General features: G+C 39.5%; 1 protein-coding gene across 8 annotated transcripts in view; it reads right to left on the bottom strand.

Moving 5' to 3' along the window:
* Positions 1-5,108: 5,108 nt before the first annotated feature.
* Positions 5,109-24,400, bottom strand: part of strbp (spermatid perinuclear RNA binding protein) — a 90,475-nt gene continuing 71,183 nt past the window's right edge. For 6 of the 8 annotated variants that reach the window (XM_007566517.2, XM_007566524.2, XM_007566509.2 and 3 more), the window contains 8 exons: positions 23,254-23,337; positions 22,554-22,762; positions 20,699-20,851; positions 20,280-20,414; positions 19,606-19,746; positions 18,882-19,011; positions 16,934-16,987; positions 5,109-11,410 (listed from right to left, as the gene is read on the bottom strand). In XM_007566517.2, the coding sequence (XP_007566579.1) occupies positions 11,316-11,410; positions 16,934-16,987; positions 18,882-19,011; positions 19,606-19,746; positions 20,280-20,414; positions 20,699-20,851; positions 22,554-22,762; positions 23,254-23,337 (1,001 nt within the window). In that variant the 3' untranslated portion in view covers positions 5,109-11,315. Of the gene's footprint in view, positions 11,411-13,988; positions 14,517-16,933; positions 16,988-18,881; positions 19,012-19,605; positions 19,747-20,279; positions 20,415-20,698; positions 20,852-22,553; positions 22,763-23,253; positions 23,338-24,400 lie in introns of those variants that run through there. The other 2 variants (XM_007566540.2, XM_007566547.2) reach the window with 1 other exon arrangement.

Raw genomic sequence — 24,400 nt, 5'->3', positions numbered from 1 at the left:
CGATAAAAAGGCCAAGACAACCCAAATTGGGTATATTGAGGATTTAGCGGGAACATAAACATGCAGAAGCCTTATCTGACGGTTCACGACCCCTCCTCGCCCCTCGGGGCCGCAGCAAAATTTTCCAAGTCTTGGTCCATGGTAATAAAAAGGTTGGGGACCACTGTTCTACTGAACATCTACAGAACGGCCACTCACAGAATCTGAATTGCAACAATTGAACATATAGCAGTTTTTATGATTCACAGGTTCACCATCATGTACCATCTTATTTTTTATTTATTTATTTTTTTTTTTTACAGCTTTCTACTCTCGAGAATAGATCTGACCCCCAACTAATTCTGGGTAAAACATGAAAACACAAACTGTATAAACAGTCAGAAGTTCATTTTTACATCATTTTTAATCGGCACACATTATTATCACAAGTTCAGAACCGCTTTGTGTTTTTGCTCTTTCACTGATAGTTAACCTAATGTTTTGTTTGTCCAAATTCTCATCACTGTTGTAACACGTATAAGATGAGACTTGAAACTTTTGTCTTGTTATTGCCAACGTCTTTCTCAGTTTACATATTTTTGACTTTCTGGATATTTCCATTAGATGTTGTAAAAACGACACATTCCCTCTTCTTGGTGAAATGTTTCTCAATACACTGGCATTAAATTATTATCTGCAGCCCAGAAGTGATCTACAGGCAGAGAGACAATTCATAAAAAATGTCTTCAGTCTTCTGACAAACACTGAATTTAAGTGAAAGCAGAAAGCATGTGCAGCATAATGTGTCGTATATGACTATTTAATAGATTTATTTAAAAAAAAAATCTGAGTTGTTGGAGTAATAAAAGAACTAAAAATGTATTTCTTTGTAGAAACCAGAGTTTAAAATGTTTCATAGAAGCACTGCTGGGTTTCGGAAAGTTGTCCAGTTACAAGCTGATATTCCGTAGATATGAATGCTTTAGACATGGCTTAATCTTCCTTATTTCTTCTTACAGAAGTCTTTGAACAGACTTCTGTAATGTTCAAAGGATTTCGGTGTTCAGCCTCATTAGTCTCGCCTCTCCTCTCTCATTTCCAAGTACGAACAAAACAGAGCATTCTGTTCAGGAAACAGTTACGTCGAAATTTCACAGCCGTTTGCTGCGGCCAATTACTTTATTGCAGTCGCTGCAAATAACCACTCAGCCTGTGTGTGTGTGTGTGTGTGTGTGTGTGTTCTTGCCTACGAGAAATAATACATCCTCCTCTTAACCTTTGATTGGTTTTGACAAGGTTCTGACCCTTCAAGTCTCTGATTTCTTTTCTGCTCTGTGTAAAATCCCCAGAAACAAAGTGTACATTGGAGAGAGATGTTCTCCGCACTTTAAACCCTGAAGTTGGATAATAAATGTGAATCTAAACGTTGAGCAGCAAATAGAAAGAAGGCTGAGCTTTTAATTTTATAGTGTGAATGGGCTCATATTCAGCTAACAGGGTTCATACAGGGAATTGAAATCCATGAAAATGCTTTTATTTTAATTAGGTGTTTTCAAGGTTTGGGACATGCTTGATGTTCAAACTGCACAGTTTTGTCAAAGTGCAACGTTACGTTTGATTAAATGTCTAAATTTGGAAAATGTTTTTTACAGTTGAAACCAGATGTTTTCATTCACCTAGTAAAAAAAACAAAAAAACCAAAACATTTTTCACTGTCTGAAGTCAAATCAGACTAGACTTGTCTTGTTTTAGGGAAACTAAAATTACCAAAATTATTTGCTAAATGCCATAAAACAGAGCGAGTTTTTAGAGATTTTTTTTGTCCATTGTGTTTAAGCATTTATTTTGATCAGGAAGGTCATTTACCCAATAGATTTATGACTTATTGATCTGTGTAATTGAAATGAAGGTTAGCTTGTATTTCACATGTTAAAGTTAGAGATGTGCCGATCAGGTTTTTTCCTCCTGATACCGATACCAATCACCCATGAGGGCCGATCATCAATACCGATCACATAATTATTATTATTATTATTATTTTTATCATAAACACTACCGGTTACATTATGTGGAAAAAGGAACCATGAATTCACCTTAATTTAGACAAAAACTTGTTTTTAATAACTTTTTTCAAGAAGAAAACTAAACAAAACAGGCATTGTGCAAATTGTACTGCTATTGATAATACTATCTTTAACAGACTGAAAACATATGAAGGCTCTGAAGAGGCTAAATAATGCAAAGAGCCAAAATAAAACCTCTCAACATTGCCAAAAAAAAATTCAAATATCAAACTTAACATTCAAAGGCAAAAACAGGATCCATTACAATAAACAATCCAGAGTTACTGAATGAAAACTTCCTGATAGCATGGCGGCTAGCTGATTACTGCTAGCTCTGATTGGCTGTTTCTGACTGAGCGAGTAATTATGCAGATCAGGGAGGAGATCGATTATTTTTTCAGAGATTATCTGTCTCATGTTAGGACAGCCAAAGTTTTAATACGTATGTAAAATGTTTGTTTTTTTTTTAAGTTAGATGTTGCAGCTTTAAGCAGAGGTTCGGTGTGAGAGTCACTACCAGGTGGAGCAGAAGCGAAGCTCCGTCTGTCAAATATTACTACCTGTAGCGTAGCAGCGGTTCAACAGCGAGAGCAGAACCAGCGTCTTACATCGCAGCTCGAAGACGTAAATAATTTTGCGGGTTATTTGTTTAGCTTTCTGACCGTCATGCTAATCCGGGTGAGTGTTTGTAGCTGTGCGCTGCTTTACCTGCTATCTGATCCTCTGTATGTCTTTTTTACTGCAGTGAGCCTCGATGTAGCCCATTCACTCAGTGCGTTATAGGATTTGTTGCTGCGCGTTTGCGCAGTGTGAAGAAAAGAGGAGACCAGCTGCACAGGCAGGCTGCGAAATGAGATGATCGGTATCGGCAACAAGAGCCAATGATCGCCGATCATGCACTTTTTCATGAAAATCGGCCCGATTATGATCGGTGACCGATCGATCGGCACACCTCTAGTTAAAGTTATTGAAATTGGGGCATTTGTTGTTAAATTGGTTAGTTTTATTCTTGGTCCAATCAGGACAAAATTAACAAAATTAATAAATAATGTCATAGAATAGTGAATTGAAATTTTTTTTTCAGTTCATTTGCATTATTTTTATCTCCAAAGCATGGTGCTAGAAAAGTTTGCAAACTTACCTTGAAAATGCTTGAAAAGTGCTTGAATTTTACTTGAATTTACCAGAGTGCACACAGAAAAGGAAACAAGAAGCATCAAGGACATTTTAGAAAACTTGGTTTGGAAAGAGAGACAAGCAGCAGGTGCAGCAATGGGAAATTAGGTGCAGGTGTGAAGGAACATCCAAATGCATATCCTATTTAACTGATGGAGTTAAAATATGATAATAAAAACCTTCAGTCATACAACCAATAAATAAATGATCCCATGTTCCCAGCGCTTGCTCACTGCTATATTTTTGGATATTAGTTCATCTTTATCCTTTGTGAGCCTTGATAAAAGACGTAAACAAGATCTGATGTCAGGTGACGGGTTAGGGGCGAGTCACGTCTTTGCAATGTGATTTACGACCTCCCCAGGGATTCTTGTCTCTGGCTGAAACACAATCCAGGCCGTCTCTAAAAAAGTTGTCAGTAGTCCACGGTCATTTATAGCCCTGCAGCCCGGGACGCTCCAGAGAGGAGCAGATGCCTCCAGTATACGGTGTCTGATTAGCTTCCCACATTAGTGTGCATAACTGGGAGATTAGAGAGCGTAACCTGAGTAGGAAGAAGCTACAGTCGGCTTGTGAGAAAAGATTTAAAAAAATCTATTGTAATATGTCTTGCTTTAGAATTTATTTATTTATTGGTAATTATCATGTTTCTCCAAGCCTGACGAAAGCCGTTTCCAGAAGTCGGTATTCTCCTGCTCATTTTTACCCACAGCTTGAATCCCACAGTTTGCAGCACCTAGGAGACAAGCAGACAATAAGAAGCAACACTTAAAGGCATGACTTGACACCTTTAAATAGATAATCCTCCCACAAGTTTGCCCCATTTGACCCAATCTCCCGCACTGAGCAGGGTTTCATCTGACAGGCTGCGTGTCATCATCTGGTGAGCTCAGGTTTCCTCCCTTCCATCTTGTTTCCTTTCCCCTCACACAAAATCCTGTACCTTCATCCTCTCCGTTGTTGCTTCTCTAAAAAAGAAAAAAAAACAAACAAAAAAAAAATCGACACGCACAGGTGCGCGCACATGGCAGGGTGATTGGCAGGTGTGGCTGTGTGCTGATGGTGTTGAATGCTGGAGATGTCACCGGATACTCACCGGAGACTCTCCCATCAGCAGCTCTGCGCTCAAGAAGACTGACGGCTCGAATCGCTAAACCACCGTTTGCTGCAGCTCTCACAGAGACGTGCCAATTATTGCCCATATCCTTAACTCATAATGACACAGCGAGGGTCAGGTGTCGTTGTCAGGGTGTCGCTTTGGCAATGAGGGTGAATATCATTGGGTCCATAATGAAAGTGTATAAATACATGACACATAAACAAACAACAGTAACCTCAGTTTTACACTTTGGAACGACCCTCGGCTAATTCTCCAGTTCAAAACAGTGGAGCCCGGACATTTGGATAACTTCCGACAAGATACCAAACCAAGAAGTATTACATCAAATTGTTTTGTTTTTTTTGCTAAATAGAAAGACATTAATTGTTCTGGAGATTTGTTTCGATATTTTCTTCAAATTCAGGCGTTAAAAGATTACTTTGCCTTCTAATATTTTAATGTCGTGCAATGTAAGAGTTTGACAGGTTGGTGTTAATTTTGAGTTAAATCGAGGGACGGCTGTAAAGGTAACACATCAAACACGTTTTTGTGTGTGTGTGTGTGTGTGTGTGTAAACGCATGAGGAAATCGTAAGGAATCAGGCAAGTTATTGGAAAGAGAATCGTGGACAAGTATTGCTTATTTTTGGTGCAATTCCCAGATGCCTAAACGTTCCACAATCATCAGCTTAAACAATTATAAGCAAATATAGACAATCTGATACAGCACAGCCGTCTTACTGTTTAGAAAGACGACAATGTCTTACAAAAAAATCTGCAGAAGACAAGAGATTCAGTACTTCCCAAGTTTATTTTCAGTTTGTCAAGCATATTTTATGTCAGCAACAGTGACAAACGAACCTCATTCTTCATCATCAGCGGCTTCTGTCCACCACAACCTCAACACGTGTCACAACTTTGATGAATTAATAGATTCTGTGAACAGATCACTTTGTTAAATTATAGGCAGCATCGTAAAACAGTCTTTTTTAAAACCCCTTTTTGTAAAAAAAAAAAAAAAAAAATTATATTTACACAGAAAAAAAACAACAAAAACCCAAAAACAAAACCTGAACACTCGTAAGACACTACATTTGTCAAAACGGCATTAATGGAAACAACAAAATCAAATCAAATCTGGAAAGAAATATGAATCTTAACAGGGTAGATGCGCCCAAAGTAACCCTCACACACAGGCAGCTCAAAAGATATATAGATGTTTATATATATTTATATATATATATGTGTGTGTATTCAACCATATATATTCTGTATATATGCTTCTTTACAAAAAAAAAGCAAGTTTACTCTTCCTATGAGTAAATACATTCTACATGACAATCACTACAGCAACAGTGTACATTCCCAACAGAAATGTTTTGATCGTTTTTAATCAGGAGGAGCTTCAACAATCAGCGGACCAGAAAGTATGCAACGACATGCTCATTGGGACTGCAGTATTGTGTGCATATGTGTGAAACGGCCACGCCATCGTCCTCTGACACAGATGCACCTACACACACTCGGGGGGGTGGGGGAGGGGGGTAAACCATGAGTTCAGCAGTCAGTCAGCTTGCTTTGCTACATTCATCGGAACATGAGAACGGGAGAGTCGGACGGATCTTCAAAATGCTTCTTCTATCTTAATGCAGCAAACCGCTTGCTTTCAGAGGTTAAGTACGGGAGATTTTTCTTACAAAAAGGTGTTTTAAGATTCTCCGTTGGTTCACACTGCACAATGCTCAGGTCTTTTTGCGCATCAAATGTGGTGCGCGCACACCTCCAAACTGTGCATATGACTCCAAAGGAGACTTGCAGATTGGTCAGATTTACGCAACAAAGCCTTTGGAAGTCTTTGGTGTCTGGATTAAACCTGTCCTAGAGGAAAAAAGAATAAAATAAACAGTTTTTTACCAAAGATTACAAATAAATGAGCTCCAAGCAGTAGCTAAAAGAAAAGTCCCTCACGGCAACTGAACTACCAAACGTTTCGCAGCATCTAAAGCCTCTTTTGTGTGTTAGGAAGCCAGAACTCCTCCCTGTCCCCTCCCAGCAGAGACCTATTATGTACAGTGCTACAGACATCCCCTCATAAAGCACCATGATAATAAACGGCGCAGGTGGGGGGAGGTGTTTTCTCAGCTAAACATGGCTCAAATCCTCAAGAACAGACAAGGTTCAACCAGGTGTGACTCACACTGCACACACACATATACAATCGACAAAGCAGAGAGGATATCACATCATGTAATGTGTGCTTGGTTTTTAAAAGCTGACATATTTACATTTGATTACAAGTGTGCTTGGGTGTGTTTGTCTGTTTGCATACGTCTGCGTGCGTGCGTGCGTGCGTGTGTGTGTGTCTGTCAGGTGGCCCTGAGTACGATGTGCAGGTATATTGCTCATGTGCAATTTGTGCTTTTTTTTTAGAATATCTGTTGAAAGAAGATTCAAATGTTTGGAAAACCATCGCTTCAAGCTGACGAAACGGGACCAGCGCTTCACACACGACTCTGTCTAACACGAGGAGTCCCAATCTGTTTCAAATACTGGAGATTAGTCATTTTGTTGGTTGCATGATTACACACACCTGCCAAGAAAAATGTCAGAACTAAATGTGGATCATTGAAAATATTATTTTTCTTACATGATTCCTATTTACTTTTGTTTATTTATTTATTTTTTGTAAGGAAAACCAATACAGCACAATATAGAATATCATAGTATTTCTGGAAAAAACAGACTAATTCATTATTACATTGATATTGATAATGCAAGTCTTTGAAAAACTGCTTTTTTCTTTTGCCTCAAGTTTGAAACGATCGGGTACCATTTCAAGGTGGCCTTGCTCAACAGATTTTGAAGATCTATCAAAGTTCCTCTTTGGACTTTAGCTGCTATTTCACTCATTTCCTAACCACACTATCCAGCTCACTTTGCAACCTTTAGTTGTACTCCTGTTTGTGCTACCTACTAGGAAGGTAAATACAAACAAATTAACTGTGACTTGCAGCCAATAAGCACCGACAGCAAATGAGATTCATTAATCATGAGTCCCCAGAAGCATCAGTGAACCTTTATTTCAAAAGAAAAGGACAAGGTGTTGGTGGTGACTGACCTGTTCTACTGGCTTCTGTAGCTAGAACCTCCATCTGGAAACAACAAATCAAACTCAACCATTTTATCGTTCCAAGTTAGAAAATCATTAAACAGGCTGTTAGCAAAACAAACTAATGACATTTTGTTATTTCACCTGTACTTCATTGATAGGAAATATACATTCTGAGTTGTTGCTATCCTTGCTGTTACACTTATCAACTCAAAACTTTAATATATGAAATTTCTGATAAGAAATAAACTGCAACCTTCAACTAATCTGCTGCTAAGGATTTATTTTGTCTTTTTGCAAATTGACACCACAACAAATTACTCCAAGTCCTCCTGTATTTCTCACTGAAAACAGTTAGGAAAATGATTATAATTGAAAAACTTATGAAACGTTTGAAAACCTCTGTGTAGAGATCAGATTTAAAGTTGGGTCTTGGCTGAACTACGTGTTGACAGAACATAGTGTCCTTAAGGTTTTGGATCTATTTATTCCATGATCAATTTTGTCTTTGTTGTGCACAAAGCAGCCAAAGTCCAAATAAAGAATTTCATCATGTCTGATGAGACATGGCTTCAAGACAAAACAAAGCTTAAGAGAAGTCTTACTCCAAGGAGGCAAAACGTAATGAATGATGGATGACTCGAGGCTTTTGCACAGTCCTGCAGACTGCAACCCAGTTTGACTGTTCCACATATTCCACCATTACTCCGCTCTTAACAAGCGACACACATTGGGACCTCGGCCTTCTGCAGCATATTAACGCCTCTATGACTGTGGATGCGCCTTGTTCTGGAACCTTCCCCCTCTGGACCACCTGTGCCACTCTCAGGTCGGCCATGTTTGTCTGAGCTCTCGCCCAGCTGCCCGTCCTCTGCGCGCGGCCGTACAGCCGGGCGCGGCGAGAGGACGGGGTCAGCAGTCAGGGTGACTCCTCCTACGTGTCTGTTCGGTCTGAGGGGAAATGAAAAGGTTGCTCACTGAGGTATGACTGTCTGTCTTATTAATGAGGGCCATCTGGGGAGAGAGTGCAGGGGCAGAGAGAGGAGGCAGAAAAACTCAGTTGACAGGGAAGGTCTGTTTTAACACAACCGAGTGTTACAGCGTGCATGTAAAGCCGCCACAGGAGCAAAGCAGAGCTACAGTCTAAATCAGACCTTTGAATACGATTATCTCAAATATTATCTATGTAATTAATCAACATCATTAGTCAACGGATCATGCTTTCTCTTCAGGAGTCGGGATCTGCGTGATTAATGTGCTTTACAAAAACCCAGCTTTAACAATAAGGACTTGGCTTATTGTTTTGAAAAAATTAACTTTCAAAACGCATCGACTTTTTCCTCGGATATCATTCCTGATTAATTTAAGCTCCACACATCAAAGCGGTGCCCAGTTCAGAGTGAGTAACAGGAGAATCAAAGCCATCTGAAGCACATTCCCTTCGATTTTTCCCTTTGCTGACTGACACCTGGTTTCTTTTAAAGGATGGAAAGAAGAAACAATGCGGGTGAAGAGCTCTGCGAAAGACGTTTACGCCTCTAACTTGCCAAGAGGAGCCGACCTCAGACTCTTGCTGATTCCAGCTTAGCAATAAATAAAAACCAAAATAATGTCCGATTTTATTGAACTTTGTCTTCTGCAGGATCTATAAATGGATATTCATTCAAATCCCCTCAGACACTAATTACTAATAAAACGCAACTGAATATGCAGGGACCGTGCCGCAGCCTTTACTTAAAAAAAAACAAACAAACAAAAAAAAGGGTCTGAAAACAACAGCTTTGATGACAAATTAGGGTTCTGTGAAATAGTTATTAGTAGTCAATATACTACTTAAGGAAGAAAAATTTGCTGGATATGGGGAATTCTCACTGGAAAGTGAAGTTAACAGCAGATTTAAAGAATATAGTTTATGATTGGTTTCACCAATCATAAACAACTCAAACCTTGCCTTTTTTTACATTCAACAAGAAGGGGCAAAATATCCCATACATAAGTCAACAGTTCAAGAAAAAGCCAGAACAGAGAGCAACAGATCATTCAAACATGCACACATGCACCTAAGTTAGAGTTGCCAATGAACCAAACATACAGTTTTGGACTATCAGTGGAGGCTGTATAAACATGCAAACTTCCCAAAGTGACGTCCTGACCAAGATTCAACTAAAGTCAAAAGGCCAAACCATTGTGACACATGCATGTAACCTATGCTGAAAAGCATGTAGAGCATATCCTACCTGTTTAAATCATGCCAAAGTAATGCAGAGGAAACATCCTAAAGTTTAATAAAAAACCGCTCCCTGTGTCTACCGTTAGTTTCTGCTGCCAAGACACATACTGACTACTGACAACTCCACAGAACCCCAACCTCAGAAAAATCTGCAAATTAGACCAAATTCACAACAATTTTTTAAAGTTTCCTCCCAGATTTTTCGTTTTGATAGTAAAAACCAAACACTATTTCAATGCCCACATGTTAACGTGAGGCAACAGAAGTTCAGAACAGACTGAATTGGACTTGAATCTTTAATTGAAGCTTCAGCAAAACGTTAACGGCACACAAAAATGGCCAAACGCTGCCTCCGGTTCTCAATGAATAGTTCCTCTTTTCTATATCTGTAATTAGGTCTGCCAGTTAGCTTGTGCTATATGTGCAGTTAATCTTTTTCTGCATCGCCGCCAGCCGACAGGGAAGAGCTGCAAAGACGTAAACTTAGGAGTGTGTGAGGAGCCAGCTGTGTGCTTTTGGACCCTATAAGGCGAACGAGACGGAGCTCACGATTGTTCTGTTGGTCGATGGGTGTGTGTGTGTCCATGAATGGCAGAGGGGGAAGAGAGCGGACATTAGAGCAAACACATACATTAAACGCACATACAAAGAGTGCTCATAACAACGGTGTTCCCTGCCAGCAGTGAGACTATAAAATGTGCTTTCTGACAGGCAAAAAGTGTGTGTGTGATTTTATTTTTTTTTTTCTTTTTGAGTTGTGTGTACAGCAGGGCACGCCTCTTGTCCGGGGGCCGTGTAAACACACCACAGGCGGCAGAGAGCGTGCTCAGAAAGGCTCAGATAGACATCAAAGACAGAGAAAAGGAGTAAGGAAAGTAGGAAGCATTAATATTCTACTAGCACGGGTTAATAGGAATACCAAAGATAATGCATTTTCTAGAACTAGCTTCAATTGCTCAGTGTATATAAAACTGGAAGAAAAGCTATGCTGTGATATTACAGTTACATTTCACTTTATAATTCTAAAATATTTTATAACAATTATTAGACTTTATAGAGTATTTACATAAGTACATCATTATATATTAATGCTATTTTCATCAACACATCGTTATAGAAATACACCATAGGTATATGTGTATATAGTCATGTTATAGTCACACATACACACGCACGCACGCACGCACGCACACACACACATACACTGAATATACAATCAGAATCAGCTATTGCAATGCTGTGTTGAGTAAAACCTCCGTGGGACATTCACATCTTCTCAAGTAGCTTAGAGACGAGTTCAGGTGTATTGCTATACGAAAAGACCAAAGTTCAGCCTTACTCTTGCACGTTTCTCGTAAAATCCGAGTATTGCTTTGCGTGAATTTTGCTCTCCTCTGAGGAGGATAATCTGGGCGGAGAGAGAAAAAGGAAAGCAGCGGCTCTCTTGTCAGCAGGTAGGACCGTTTCTCTGACCGAACCGAAAAACTGCTCCGGGTCTGCGAGCCAATCGTTCCGTCGGCCCGGACGGAGGAAGAGGCGACCTCGCTCAGACCGACAGACAAACAAACAGGTGGACGAGTACGCGGCCAGGTGTCCGGTGGGCAGAGAGAGAGAGAGAAAAAAAAAAGTGTGATGAGTGGCGCCCAACAGCTTCCTGCCTTTAGAAGTCAGAGAAGAGATCCTGCGGACCAAGGTGAATGATAAAAGGAGCGATGGTACGCGGCTGGTAGAAAGGATTGTCAATGAACAGACCACCTGCAGTGATGAAGAGCAGAGACAGAGAGATGTGCTGATTAGAGCAAGACTAAACACTTTCCTTAAAGACTAATGTACTTTAGCTAATGACTCTTCATTCAGCCATTTTATTTAGCAAAAAAAAGACTAATATTTATTCTTCAAATTACTCTGCATTCTATTTTGTAAAAAAAAAACAATTAACTACATTTGCAATGATAACATACCAAAAAATAAGGAAAAATTGACATTTTTGTTCTTGACTTCAGTAAATGCATATTAAAAAACCCACACCTAAAAAAACTTGAAAATTAGGTGGAAGAATGAAACCCTTTTGTTTTGCACCGACCTTAAAAACATATTTCTGTCTTGTCACATATATAACATTTGTGTATTATCTGTGAAGGGTTGCTTCACAAATGATACTCCGTTCCAGTTTCTACATGCAGCCCAAATCAGCCCAATAGTGATTATTAGTAGAATTAAACAGCGTCTGCTGTGTAAGCCACATTAAGCATTCAGCATGCTGATGCGAGTAAATCCTCACAGGTTTATGCTTGCTTTTTGTTGACTTCATGAATGGAATCATATTAAAAAGATGATAGAATTTTAAATTTTCTCTTTTGGCCTGTTGTGTGCATTCCCATTTTTGAAATGTTCTAAATTGTGATTATAAGATGGGAAGAGCAACTGAAAGAAACATGGAGCAGGGTTTATTTTATTAGTTCTCATAAAGGTTGAATACAAGCACATGATGAACTGCTCACCATAAAATGCTACATGCTTCCAAAACCCTGTAAAAAATGTTTATTGAGTAAAGGTTTTGTAGTTAGAGTTTCATATAGGATTATATTTGACTAGAATCTTTATTACAAACTTTTAAAAATTAAAAAATATATATATATTTTTCCTTTTTACAAGTTTCAATAATTATTAATACTATACAAGTGGATTTTTTATGGTATTTTTTTTTTTCCCCCTAATAAATCTCTAATACTTCCATCGTGTGTGCTCATTATTAGGACAGTTTAATACATATTATATAAACTCACTGAAAATCAGTACAAATTCAGTGAACCAACTATTCATACAGTAAAATTAAGAACAACAACAGAATGGACAAAAACAAGAATAGAAAGCAAGAAAAAAAAACTGAAGAAAATTACAGAGGAGGAATTAGAAACAGTGTAGAATGGAAAGAGGACATAAGTAGAAAAGAAAGAAAGAAAGAAAGAAAGAACACAAGGAAGAAATGACAGTAAAACAAAGGCAGAATAACAGAGGGAAAGAAAGAAAAACAAGAAGGGAAGAAAGTAAAGACACCATGAAGGAAAGAAGTATGAGAGCAAGGAAAGGCGAAAATACACAAGGAAAGACCAAACAATGGATGTCTACACAAAATGTAGACATCAAGATAGGGAAGAAAGTCCAGACTCTTATCCAGACCTGAGAAAAACTGAAGTCAAACTCTGCCATCCTGATATTTATGTTAATATTAAACATTTCTTCCGTTTTGCAACGTGGAAACTCAAGTAGGAAGTGAAAGAAAATCTGAATATTTCGAGGCTTGTGTTTAAAACAAGATGGAAAAGACATGAGCAAATTCTGTTCTCTGAACTTTGACCTCAGATACAAAAAGCAAACCTCACAGCACAAGAAACAGAAGTAAAAATATCTTCAACCATGTAGATTGAAAGGACAATTCAGATGAAAACAACTATTTATAACCTCATGGAGCTCAACCAACCATTAGACAAGACACTGAGTCTTTTCATCCGCCGGCCATGCTTCAGCTGTAGTCATGGAGACGTCATCGAGAAGAGGTGTGTGTGTGTGTGGGGTGTGTTATCCCTCGCTGGCTGGATGAACCAAACATGGTGAAGAGCCGACATAATTATGTCTTGACTGGGGTTGACTTATGACTGCGATTTAAATTTACTTTTAAAGTTAGGTCATTTTACAGTGAGTTCACGTCTCGTTGAAGATGACTTGATATCAGTCCAGTGATAAACATTTACAGAAAGGAGACACCAATAATCAGAAACAAATCAGAAAATTGACCGTGAAGCGTGGCTCCTTTTCCTGCATTTGGTTTGTGATTAAGTTCAGATGTCTTCATGTCGAAAATGCAAAAAAAATATCTAAGCAGAATAAACATTTCTGATTCTGTGCAGAAAATTCAACATAAACAGTGTCAATAACTTTAAAAAAACAACACGAAACAGCAAAAAAGTATTTTTTTTTTCGTTCCATCAAGTAAAAGCTTGCAGATGAGGGCAAGACAGAAGATCTCCCAAGAGCACTGCGAATTCATCAACTGTCTTCAGTCCTTTTTCTCCCAAAATCTATGAGCTGCAGGTCAAAAGGATGTATTGAGCAGAGCTGATTTACATGAAAAGACTGACATTGCATCTGAGTAAAAGAAGAATGGGATTCATAGGTGCTTATTCAAATGCTTGAGGTGCAAAACTTGCAAAAAAAATAAAAATAAAATTGGTGAATCCTCTCTTATTCCGAAGTAAAACTGCTGTAATGAACATGAATCAAATGCGTTGAGCCTCCATCAGCTGAAAACCTCCAGATCAGATACAGAACAGGAACTGTTCAGCTTAATTTAAGCTTAACTTTTATTACATTTTCAGCATCTTAGATACACTCTTATACATCCTTCACACAGCTCACATTCTTACTTCCTTTATACACAGAAAATGTGACTTAATGTGTTGTGAAAGGATGCCCTCTCCTTAGCAAAGAATTAACAAAATAATAAAAAGCTCATACAGGCATTTACATATAATTTAGACTCAAAGACTGAGGTAACAATTCACAGTACAAATCCTTCAAGTTTTTTTTTTGTTTTTAACATTTAAGAACCTGCAGATTTTAAGTTTAAAAAGTTTTTTTTAAACAGTAAGAAAACAAAAAAAAAATCTCTTATACAAATCTTCAGCTCATTTTTATCCAGATCCCATAATACAAAAAGCCAAACAGACTGAGTTTCCCTTCTAAAAAAAAAAAGCTTGCTGTATTTGGTATGTGTGTCTCCTGTACTAAAAGAAGTGGTAGTGAGGGACGGGGTAGGCGGGCACTTTCATGACAGGCAACAGAAGCATTCTCTTGGGCAAACCTAGAGGGGAGACATGAGAAGAGCATAGCTCTGCATGAGTGCTGGGCAACAAAAATAAAATAAAAAAATAAAAAAACCAAGAGTGTCTATGCTCACTGTAGCACACACTATGCTGTGAGTATGTTCAACAAACACCTGGCAGCTCACAGGCAGTCCTCCCAGATGGAAGGGGTGTTAGGGTGTGAAAGCAGGCAGGAATGTTTGTGCACGAGGTGACAGAGCTCATTAGTGGTTAAACGAGCCAAGAACGAGGAAGAAGAAGAGGGGAGATAAGTGGAAGAAAAAGAACACAGCTGACTTCTAGATATACGTGAAAAAATATTATTTTACAGCTTCTATTGTTGAGATCTGAAACATGGTGACTTACAAAAAAAAAAAAATCACAATGAGAGATGTAAACAGCTCTGAGTAATTTTTTAAAAAAGACATTAGCCTTGTTTAATGTAGTGCAGAGTTTTGATTCCTGTTCCCCCACTTGTTGCTGTGTTCTGTCACACAGCTGTGTTTAGAAGTAAGGGTTGACAATATTAAACTCCAAAAGGATATTTAATGTTCAATTGCTATGAAATTGAGCTAGTTCTGGTATTTAATCAAGACAAAAATCTTCCGAGGAAAAAATAAATATTTCACAGAGTGTTTTCATTTCATCAGTCCAATCCTAGTTTAGATAGATTTCAGTTCTTTATTGAGATCATTTACCAGTTAAAACAGAGGCTGGGCTTAAAATCCTGCACTGTGGGGGGAAGCTAAAGGAATACGGTTTGAAGTGGTATTGTTAGCCCAGGCTATTTGCAAGACAAACCCACGTCTACAGATCTCAACAACATTGTAATGAGCAAACAAAACACTTTGTAAAAAGTAAGAAAAATGGCAGAAAAAGATAAAAAAAAAGAGAGCGAAAGACTAATGTGAAGGAGAGCTGAAGAGTTTGCACTGTCATGTAGTGAAAACCAGCACTAATGGGAGACACTTCACATTCTGTGTTCAGAGTTAGTTTGATCTAAAATCTCCAAAGCTGCAAAGCAAAGGCTAAAATCAGTGAAAACAAAAGAAGAGTTTTCATTCTAATTTCTGATAAAAAAAAATCTTTGTGACTAACGCTCATTATTAACTTCTTAATTTATGTCTGTAAGGGTTTTTGTTGGTCGATTTCTTTATGTAGTAAAAAAAAATAATAAAGAGGAGTATAAAACAAAAACATAAACACACCAACCAGTAATGTGAAAAAACCCCGCATTATACCCAAATAGAAACATTTCATCACACACTTCCTTCTGTTTATAGTAGTAGCTCCCAAACACATAAACTTTATTTGTTTACATGATTTTACACCTTATAACGGCTTCCTGGAGCTTTACAGTCTGTGTCCATGAAATGCACACAGACTTCAGAGAAGATGATCCAATATTATATTTGTATTTATTCCCCTGTTTATTATCTTTGCATTTAATTTTTTGGTTGTTGACAAAAGCAAAAACACTGAACAGCATTTAGGCAGCACGTGCCACACGAGTACGCCAATAAATACAGACTCATCTGTCGCAATAACCCGCACAAACTGCAAATTCCAGGGAATTTATATACTTGCCACACGAGCCCTCGCTCCACCTAGTACAAACACAAAAACAACTGAGCACTGCTTCATGTTCAGGGCTGCTGGATTTCTCAAGAGAGCGTACTAAATGCCTGCTGGAGGCCTCGGTCCGGCTCCTCTGAGCACACAGAGCCCTTTGACACGCCCGGCTGTGAACGCTATACGAGTGTATACGACCTGAACAAGGCCGAGTCTGTTGAGGTAAATACGACCGTGTGAATCAGGGGCACAGATGGAGAGAACTAATGACGGTGAAGGTCAATGTGGAATAAAAAAACAAACAAAAAAAAAACACACTAGTCTCTAAATGTTTGAATTTGTAAAGATCCAAGTGCCCAGCAGTGAGGAAAAGAAAAGAGACAGCGGCTAACTTCCTGTGATCTGCTAATCTTAGTAAGAAAGAGGAGGATAGTGCAGACTGTGCATCCAGTTATTGTGTTAGATGTGGCAGGTGTACAAAGCTGCTGTCTGCCATTTTCTGTTTCCATTAAAGAAACATGTGAGTGCAAAGGAGAGTAGATAAAGTTTTAGACAATAGAAACGTGGAGCGGGAGAGCCATTAAAAGCACAAAGGGGTCCATGGCAAGAAAAGCCAAGAAGTTGAGCTCTGCATGTCAGTGAAGGGGAAGCTTAAAAACCCACATCGATTTACAGTAGAACTACATTTGAGAAATGGAAATAATCTGACGCAACAAGAGTTGAAGTGTTGGCAGATGCAGCATCCAGTGCTGCTCTCATTACTCTACCCAGATGTGGTTAGGCAGGGATGGAGGTTACACATGGGGGAAGAGAGAGGAGAAAAGAGGCAAGATGAAGCACGTACCATATGCAGGAGCAGCTGCTGCAGCCGGGCTGTAGCCGTACGGTGTGCCGAAGCCTGTTGAGGAGAGGTTACAGGGTCTAATTCAATCCTGTGCTGGTTTGAGTCCAAGCTAAGCCTCCTACCAAGCTCAGTTATGAACTTCACAGACGTGGCCAAAAGTTGTAGGACTGGCAGATGTTTTTTTTACAAAGTTCACTGCTGCAGAGTTAGATTTGTTTGTTTCAACGGTATGCTCAACTCTAATTAACTTTTAGAGGCTTTCATTGAAAAATACATTGATGTATTTTTAAGGTAGCTACTTCAATGTATTTACCTTATAAATACTTTATTGTACCTGAAAGAAATTAATTGTGGTGAAACTACAAGGTGACATGAATACAAGAAAAAAAGAAAAAGTAAGAATATGCCATGCAGTTCAGCTTGTTCAAGTCATAACAGTTAAAACCACCAATGTCATCCATGACATCTAGATAGGGCAACAATTTACTACTTTAAAAAGAAAAATCAAAGCGAGTTATATGATTTATTAAGAAGTAAAAAAATAGATTGTTTAAAATGATTGCTTGTGCAGGGGACAGGACTGTAACGTTTCCCTGAGGGTTCATAGTCTCCAAACAGGATATGGGACGAGTCCTCAGTATCTTTTTTTTTTTTCATAGCTATGACCTTCCTTTTCCTAGACTTCTGCAACTCACCTTGGCATCCTGTGCATCAGCTTCGACCCTACATGTCGGATTGAGATCCCTGACCAACTTCACGATCACTTTAGCTCAGACATTCATTCATCACTAAATTGCCCCTGGAAATTTCAGGTCTTTATAAATTTCAGATTTTTTGGGGCAACGTAATATGTGAAGAGCAGCAGTCCCACATTTGAATGGTCCCAGGATGCTTCACTGTCTGCATGACACCGGGTTCTACAGATTGCCCAAAACCCTGACGGGGGGCTTCCTTGGAGAAAATAATTACCCCAGGCCTCGACGCTGCAATACAGCAGAATGCAAGTTTCAGTGAGCATTCAGAAACTATTGCACTTCCCTGCTGCCTTTCTGAGCAAGCTCTGCCCTGGTGAAAACCTGATCGTTAAAGGTCCTGGCACTTCCTGGAGTTTTGTTGGGCTCAGCCAGTGATCTCATGATGATTCAATAAATAACTGGTTGGGATGCGTCTTAATAGCAACAATGTGCTTTGCTCGGATATTCCTGAAATGAACCATAGAAGAATGTCACTTTTAACATCAATTCTGTCCTTCTAATTAAGTCAGCTATTTAGTCCTCAATACACACTTCATCAGCATGACACTAGAAGGTAATTTTGCAGTGAGTTAAGACATAAACTGTTTTTCATCTGACCTATAAACCTATAAAAAACTGGAGCAGTGAGGTTAGCTGAGAGAAACCAAGATTTTTCAGTCTCAAATCTTTTGGCCATTTCTGCACCCGAGTGAATTTTGTTAAGTCTTAATAAACAACATAAACATGACAAACAATACAAGATCATGAAGAGGTTCAGAGGCAGGATAAAAACAGAAAAATAACTGATTATAACCAAATAAATGGGCAGGAAAATGTCACGTAGCTACTCAACATGGTGATTATCCCCCTGCTTCAGATTACAGAGGGAAATGAGGAAATGCCTGTGATTTTTCTATTATAACTAATGGAATCAAGGTTTGCTTTGTTCTGTGTGTTTTTTTTAGAGAGGAATAAGTAAGCAGCCTGAAAGCCAGAGCAAATATTAAAAAAAAAGTAAAAAAAAAACTAAAACTAACTCCCATATCTAAACAAACTTGTGCACCAAATGTAAGAAACAATATGAGATCAAATAGTAAAAAAAAAAAAGTAAATTATTATTCAATGACAACTAACTGAGGCAGAAAAAATCCAGAAACTACAAAGGAACATCCTGAACCTGCTTGCGTCGCCGTTTTCTCCCGTTCCTCTCTTACCCGGTGTGACGTATCCAGGTGCAGCTGCACTGACGAAGGCTCCTCTTGCCAGCGCCGCTCTTCCTCTTCCTCTTGCTACCTGTGCTGCTACTGCCGAGGCCGCCGCCGCCGCCGCCAGCGCTCCTTTAGTCTAAACGTCAACATGCACGAGTGTGAGCGTGACACCAGAGTCACCTTGTTAAAACCTCGTGCTTCTGTTCACATTGAAAAACGTTGAAACCCCTTGAACTTTTTTCACAGTTGCCTCATTTTACGCTATCTATATTACTTTATTATGATTTTATATGATATATCAACATAATGCAGTGAATAATTTTGGAGTGGAAAAAATGGACACAGAGATCACAAAAATCTTTAACAAATAAAACACGATTCAACATGTTTTATTGTGTTTGTCCATCATATGAAACCCCAAGGAAATACCTTGAAGTTTGTGGTTTTGTTCCGAAAGGGCACTTTATGAAATAAAGCAGCGCACAAGTTTAAAGAGATGTGAAAACAAGGCAGTTATTGATTGGCTCAACTTGTGAAAACACATCAAACCGTTTTATCGATTCCAGCTGGCTGAACAGCATGGACAAATTGTCTCGTCTTGTTTACATCTCGCCATTTCTGACTTTCAAAGCTCACGCAGAAAGAATGGCCTGGCTGTTTTGTTGTTGTTGTTTCAGATTGAACAGGCTGCCCTCAGTGTCTGCCATGCGGCGAATGCGTGTCTCATTACCGGAGGCAGGATCTTTTTCTTCTTGTTTGCAGCTGCGTTGGGACCAGAGAAGAGTTTTTCCAGGGCTGCCAGAGCAGCGCTGGCCTTTGCTACTTTTTTGTTGGGGCCAGCCCCACGAAACTTCTGCCCATCGACCTCCACCTAACGTAGAAAAACACACATACACACACACACACACACACACCGAGAGGATCCTCAGAATCTCAGGTGAAGAGATGTTTAACGATTACTTTTCACATAAAAGTAGCACGTGGATTCTAGTTTTTGAGAGCGTCTTATTCAGTTGAAATCATTCGGGTTTTTTTTTTTTTTTTTTTTGTTAAATCCATTAAAAATGGCTAAATAAAAGTGACTAAACTGTGCGTGTGTTTACTCATCACCAGTGACTCAGCCGGTGAGATTCGCTGAGCGGACAGCTTGTTTCGTGATGCCCCGCTGTCAAGTAGACCTGCTAATCAATCAGCAGAGCGATGGAGCAGCCAGGCATGTTGGAAAACAACCCGCCCCACAGAGAACGGGCCCGCCTCAGGAACCACACCGACTGATTGGGTGTGCCGGCTGATCAGGCTGCGTCTGATTGTGCGTTTCTGCCCTTTTTGCGAGTCTTCCTTCCCCGTGGGAGCACATGCATGACAAAAGCACTTCCGCGGATGTTTTCGTCCGCGCGTTCTCACCTCCATGACAAAGCGTTTGTCGTGGCTGCCTCCGCTCTCGGAGATCAGCTCGTATTTGAGGCCTCGTCGCTTCTCGTTCAGCTCCATCACCGGATTCTTCCCACTCGCCGTTAGGATGGGACCCTGAGTTCGCACCTTGGTGGTGAAGAGAATGAATTGACGTGAGCTGACTTTACGGCTTCGTTCGAAAACACCGCTAACGGTAAACCTGGGAGACGGAGAGTACCGTGCGAAGGAAGTCGCTAAGAAGTGAGCGGAGCACGACAGAGAAGGTCTAACAACAGCACAGAAACCTCAATGTTGTTTTTTTTTATTTTTCTGCATTTGCAACGCTGTATTTCAGTCAATGTTTTTAACTTTTTAATCTTAGAAAAAATTGGATTTGAGCTGGATGGGACGACCACTTTCAAACTCCTCACCTCCAGCGTGTTGGAACCGTCTGAGGAGTGTGTTGGGTTATTGCTAGAGTGTGAGGATGTCTCACTCTTCCCCTCGCTGTCAGACTTCTCATCCGAGCTCATGGGGTCCAGATCCGAGTCGAAACCTGTCGGGTAGCCCATCGCCTGGAGAACCTTAGGTGGGGAAGAAAACAAAAATGAAGACAATGAAAAAATAAAAATTAAAATCTGTAGCAAATTTATTTGATCAAGACTTAAAGAACCTTATAGCGCAGAAAGGAAATAAGATTTGCATAATGACAATTTTATCCTTGCAACAGAGTGAAAAACACTCCAGTGTAGCAGCAGATTACAATAAAAACAATGCAAAAGCTGCATGGAGTCGTACAAGCTTCGTGCTTTTAGCGGCCAAAAGAAGAACCAAGTATAGAAGAGAGAGAAGATAGAAGAAGGAGAAAAGGAGTTTCTGTTTGCAGTTGGCGATTGTGTCAAACCTGCTGGGCCAGTCACTTTTGTCTGGGTGGCAGTGACACGGAATAACAGATGAAAAAGACGAAGCCCCAAAAAGAAAAGCAGCGAGTGAGAAGGAGAATAGAAAAAAAGGTGAAAAGACGGAGAGAAAGAGCCTTATGGGAAGTGAGTGGATGGCGGATTATCCCAGCTCTGTGGACTGGAGAGCCTTTTTGTTCACAAGCACTTTAGGATTACAAGGATTTGCCCACAGCCATTATTTCTCTCACAAACATTAACACTAACATCTTTGTTAATAAATAAAGGTGTTACAGCTGCTAATGCCATTTAATACACATTTGTATTCAATTGCCATAGGCCGATATGTACACGTTTCATATCATCCTAAATTTTCTACGTTTAAGAGTAAAGATTTTTCTCCTTCCCGATCAGCCTTCCTAAAAAATAATTACAGCTAAAAGTCATGGGAAAAGAAGAGGAAACTGGAGCATTAATAATGTATCACTGGCTTCAGAGTGAAAAGTGCATCGTAATAAACATACTGGAAATGAAACGATTTTGATCTGACGGTTAAAACTTCTAACCACATGCGATAGTTAAACTGAAAATCAGACGCCATCTCTTTCTAAACAGCCTCAAAAATCAATCAGGCAGTGGTGGATTTTGACTTGTGTCTGAGAAAAGAGCTGGTGGACGGATTCAAACAAAACCAAGTATTGGGTATCTTGAGATTCCCAGATTGTGACAACTTGTAGTAAAAACACATGGTATCAGTATTATTTAAAAAGTTTAAAGAAATTTTACTAAAAATGGCTGCAAACTTGCTTCTGGGTGGGTTTAAACTAACCAATTAGGAATAAAAATCCAGAGGAAAGCCTCTGCTGGGTGGCAGGCGGTTCAGGTAAAATATTTTTTACCGAGTACAGAGTGAAAAAAGTGCTACTGCGACCCAAACGTAAAACATTCAGCCTTTAAAATGAACCCCTCTCCTGCACTTTTGAAGCAATCGACAAAACTATATGACTGTGTAAAGGATTCAATTAATCTCCATCAGTGAATTTCTGTCCAGTTCAGGACCGATCAGACAAAAATATGTTAGATTTTGAACAAACGCAGTAGAGATTTATTACAAACTGAAGTAGCCCTTTAATTTAACAGAAGCTAGTAATTACTAACTTCAGTGCCTTTAGCTATTAAAGCCACATCTTCTTTCAGTGGTGACATCATTCACAGCTGCTTATCATTTACTGGTGATGCAAACAAACAGAAAACTTGTTTTGTTTTTTTCTCACCCTCCTCGAGTGATCCATATCAACATCAGGCAATGATTATTTTACGTCTCCATCAGTGTGCATCTGTCAGACAGCTCAGCTGCTCGCATCGTTTCCTGCGTTTTCCACCTCACCTTGACAGCAACATGGAGCTTGGCCGTCTTCTTGGAGGAGCCGGACGCTTCGTAGACGGTTCCGTCCACATCCACGGACATGGTGAAGACCGGGGCGTGGACTGGCCCCGACTGGGACAGCAGGCGGTACTGCAGCCCGGGTCGGATCTGGTTCAAGCGCATCAGTGCGTTCATTGGCTGGTTGGAGTCTATGGCTTTACTGTCGAGGACTGCGGCAATTACAGACGGAAGAGTTCCACATTAAAAAGGAGATTTAATAGTGGTTTGTCAAGCTGCAGCAATTAGACCAACTTCAAATATTCAGATAATGTACTCATAAATCATATTCTTTAATGCATTTCACTCTAGCCGGCAGTTTGTATTATTATTACAGATGACTTCATTTCTCTACTCCTCATTAGATCACTGTATCCTCTCAGTGTTGCAAGAAAGAGTGAAGGATGGCTGGGAGTCGAGCTAAAATGTTAGCAATCAATACTATTGATTTGCCTCCAGGGAGGGGAGAGGAGAACAAAAAGGTGGAAGGAAATAAAGATGTTCCAAAGAGAAGTGAGACTTTTCTATGAAGCAAAACGGTTCTTAATTTTAAAACATTTCATTGTGCATTAAAAATGTTTGTTAAACAGATCTGACCATTTCAAATATTCCTAAATATAATTGACTAAAAGAACTGATCATAACACAGTGTTCAATGGCTCACCTTTTCTAAGGTTCCTCTTCATCTTCTTAATGAGGTCCTTGTCGTCCATCGTTCCATCTTCATATGGCCTCTTTAGCCCTAAACCTAAAAGGTGGAGGAGACAGAGGCAGCACAAGCTAAAAATCGATCACAAACACTTATTTCGAGAATATACAGGTGCAAAGGCGTGACAGCGAGACAGGGAGGCAATGTCACGGAAAAAAATAAACAGCCAGCCAAGAACGAGAAGGATAAACTCACAGATAAGATAAACAGAACCGACAGGCGGCCCAGAAAACAGTCAAACAACGAGGAAGACATGCAACACAAGCCCTTCTGCCACTTGCACCTTAATCTGTAAATGCCTCGGCAATTTTCCATGTCAGCGACATGAGATATCAAAAGCCCCACAGTCGATTTTCCATTAGAATCGTTTTGGAAATGGGCCAGTTCAACATCTTCTCAGATTCCTGTGAGTTTTCCTCTCTGGTAAGAGCAGGAGCAGAAGACGCATTCCTGCACAGCTGCTGCAATTCCAGCATACAAATATTTATAACGTCAAACTGTGAGTTATTACAAAATATTACCTTCAACAAAGTAGAAGGTAAATATGAAGTGAAAGGCAAACAGCACATGGTCTCCATTGCATTGCATTACCAATCATAGGAACATCTACCAGACTGAATTTTCGGCTCGTTCTCTTTTGCTGAATAACTCCGGCTCAGTCCAATTCCACGGCAAGAACATCCATGTTTGTCTTATTTAGAGACAACATATCACTTTGAGAGCTGATGACCTTACCATAAACAAATTGCTTTAAATTTAGTTTGTCTGCCGGTTGGGATATTTTCTCTGGTCATTTATCCGCTGCGTTTATGTGCCGTTAAGACGCATTTCATTCACCAACGGCGATTTGGTAGAATAACTTATTTTACCACACTGAGTTAAACAGTCATAGTGCGCCGACAGCATGTTGGCTAATGCTAAAGCAGCAAGATGAATGCTGCTTTAGCATTAGTCTTGCTGCTAAAGCAAGACGATCTAAACTGGTTTAAAGAGTTTAGATCAGATCTAAACTGGTTTAAAGAGTTTAGATCAGATCTAAACTGGTTTAAAGAGTTTAGATCAGATCTAAACTGGTTTAAAGAGTTTAGATCAGATCTAAAAT

The sequence above is a fragment of the Poecilia formosa genome, unplaced genomic scaffold, assembly GCF_000485575.1.
Source record: "Poecilia formosa unplaced genomic scaffold, Poecilia_formosa-5.1.2 Scaffold6, whole genome shotgun sequence".
In the NCBI taxonomy this organism is placed as follows: Eukaryota; Metazoa; Chordata; class Actinopteri; order Cyprinodontiformes; family Poeciliidae; genus Poecilia; species Poecilia formosa.
The sequence above is the reverse complement of the archived record's forward strand: the minus strand, read 5'-3'. Positions and strand labels throughout refer to the sequence as shown.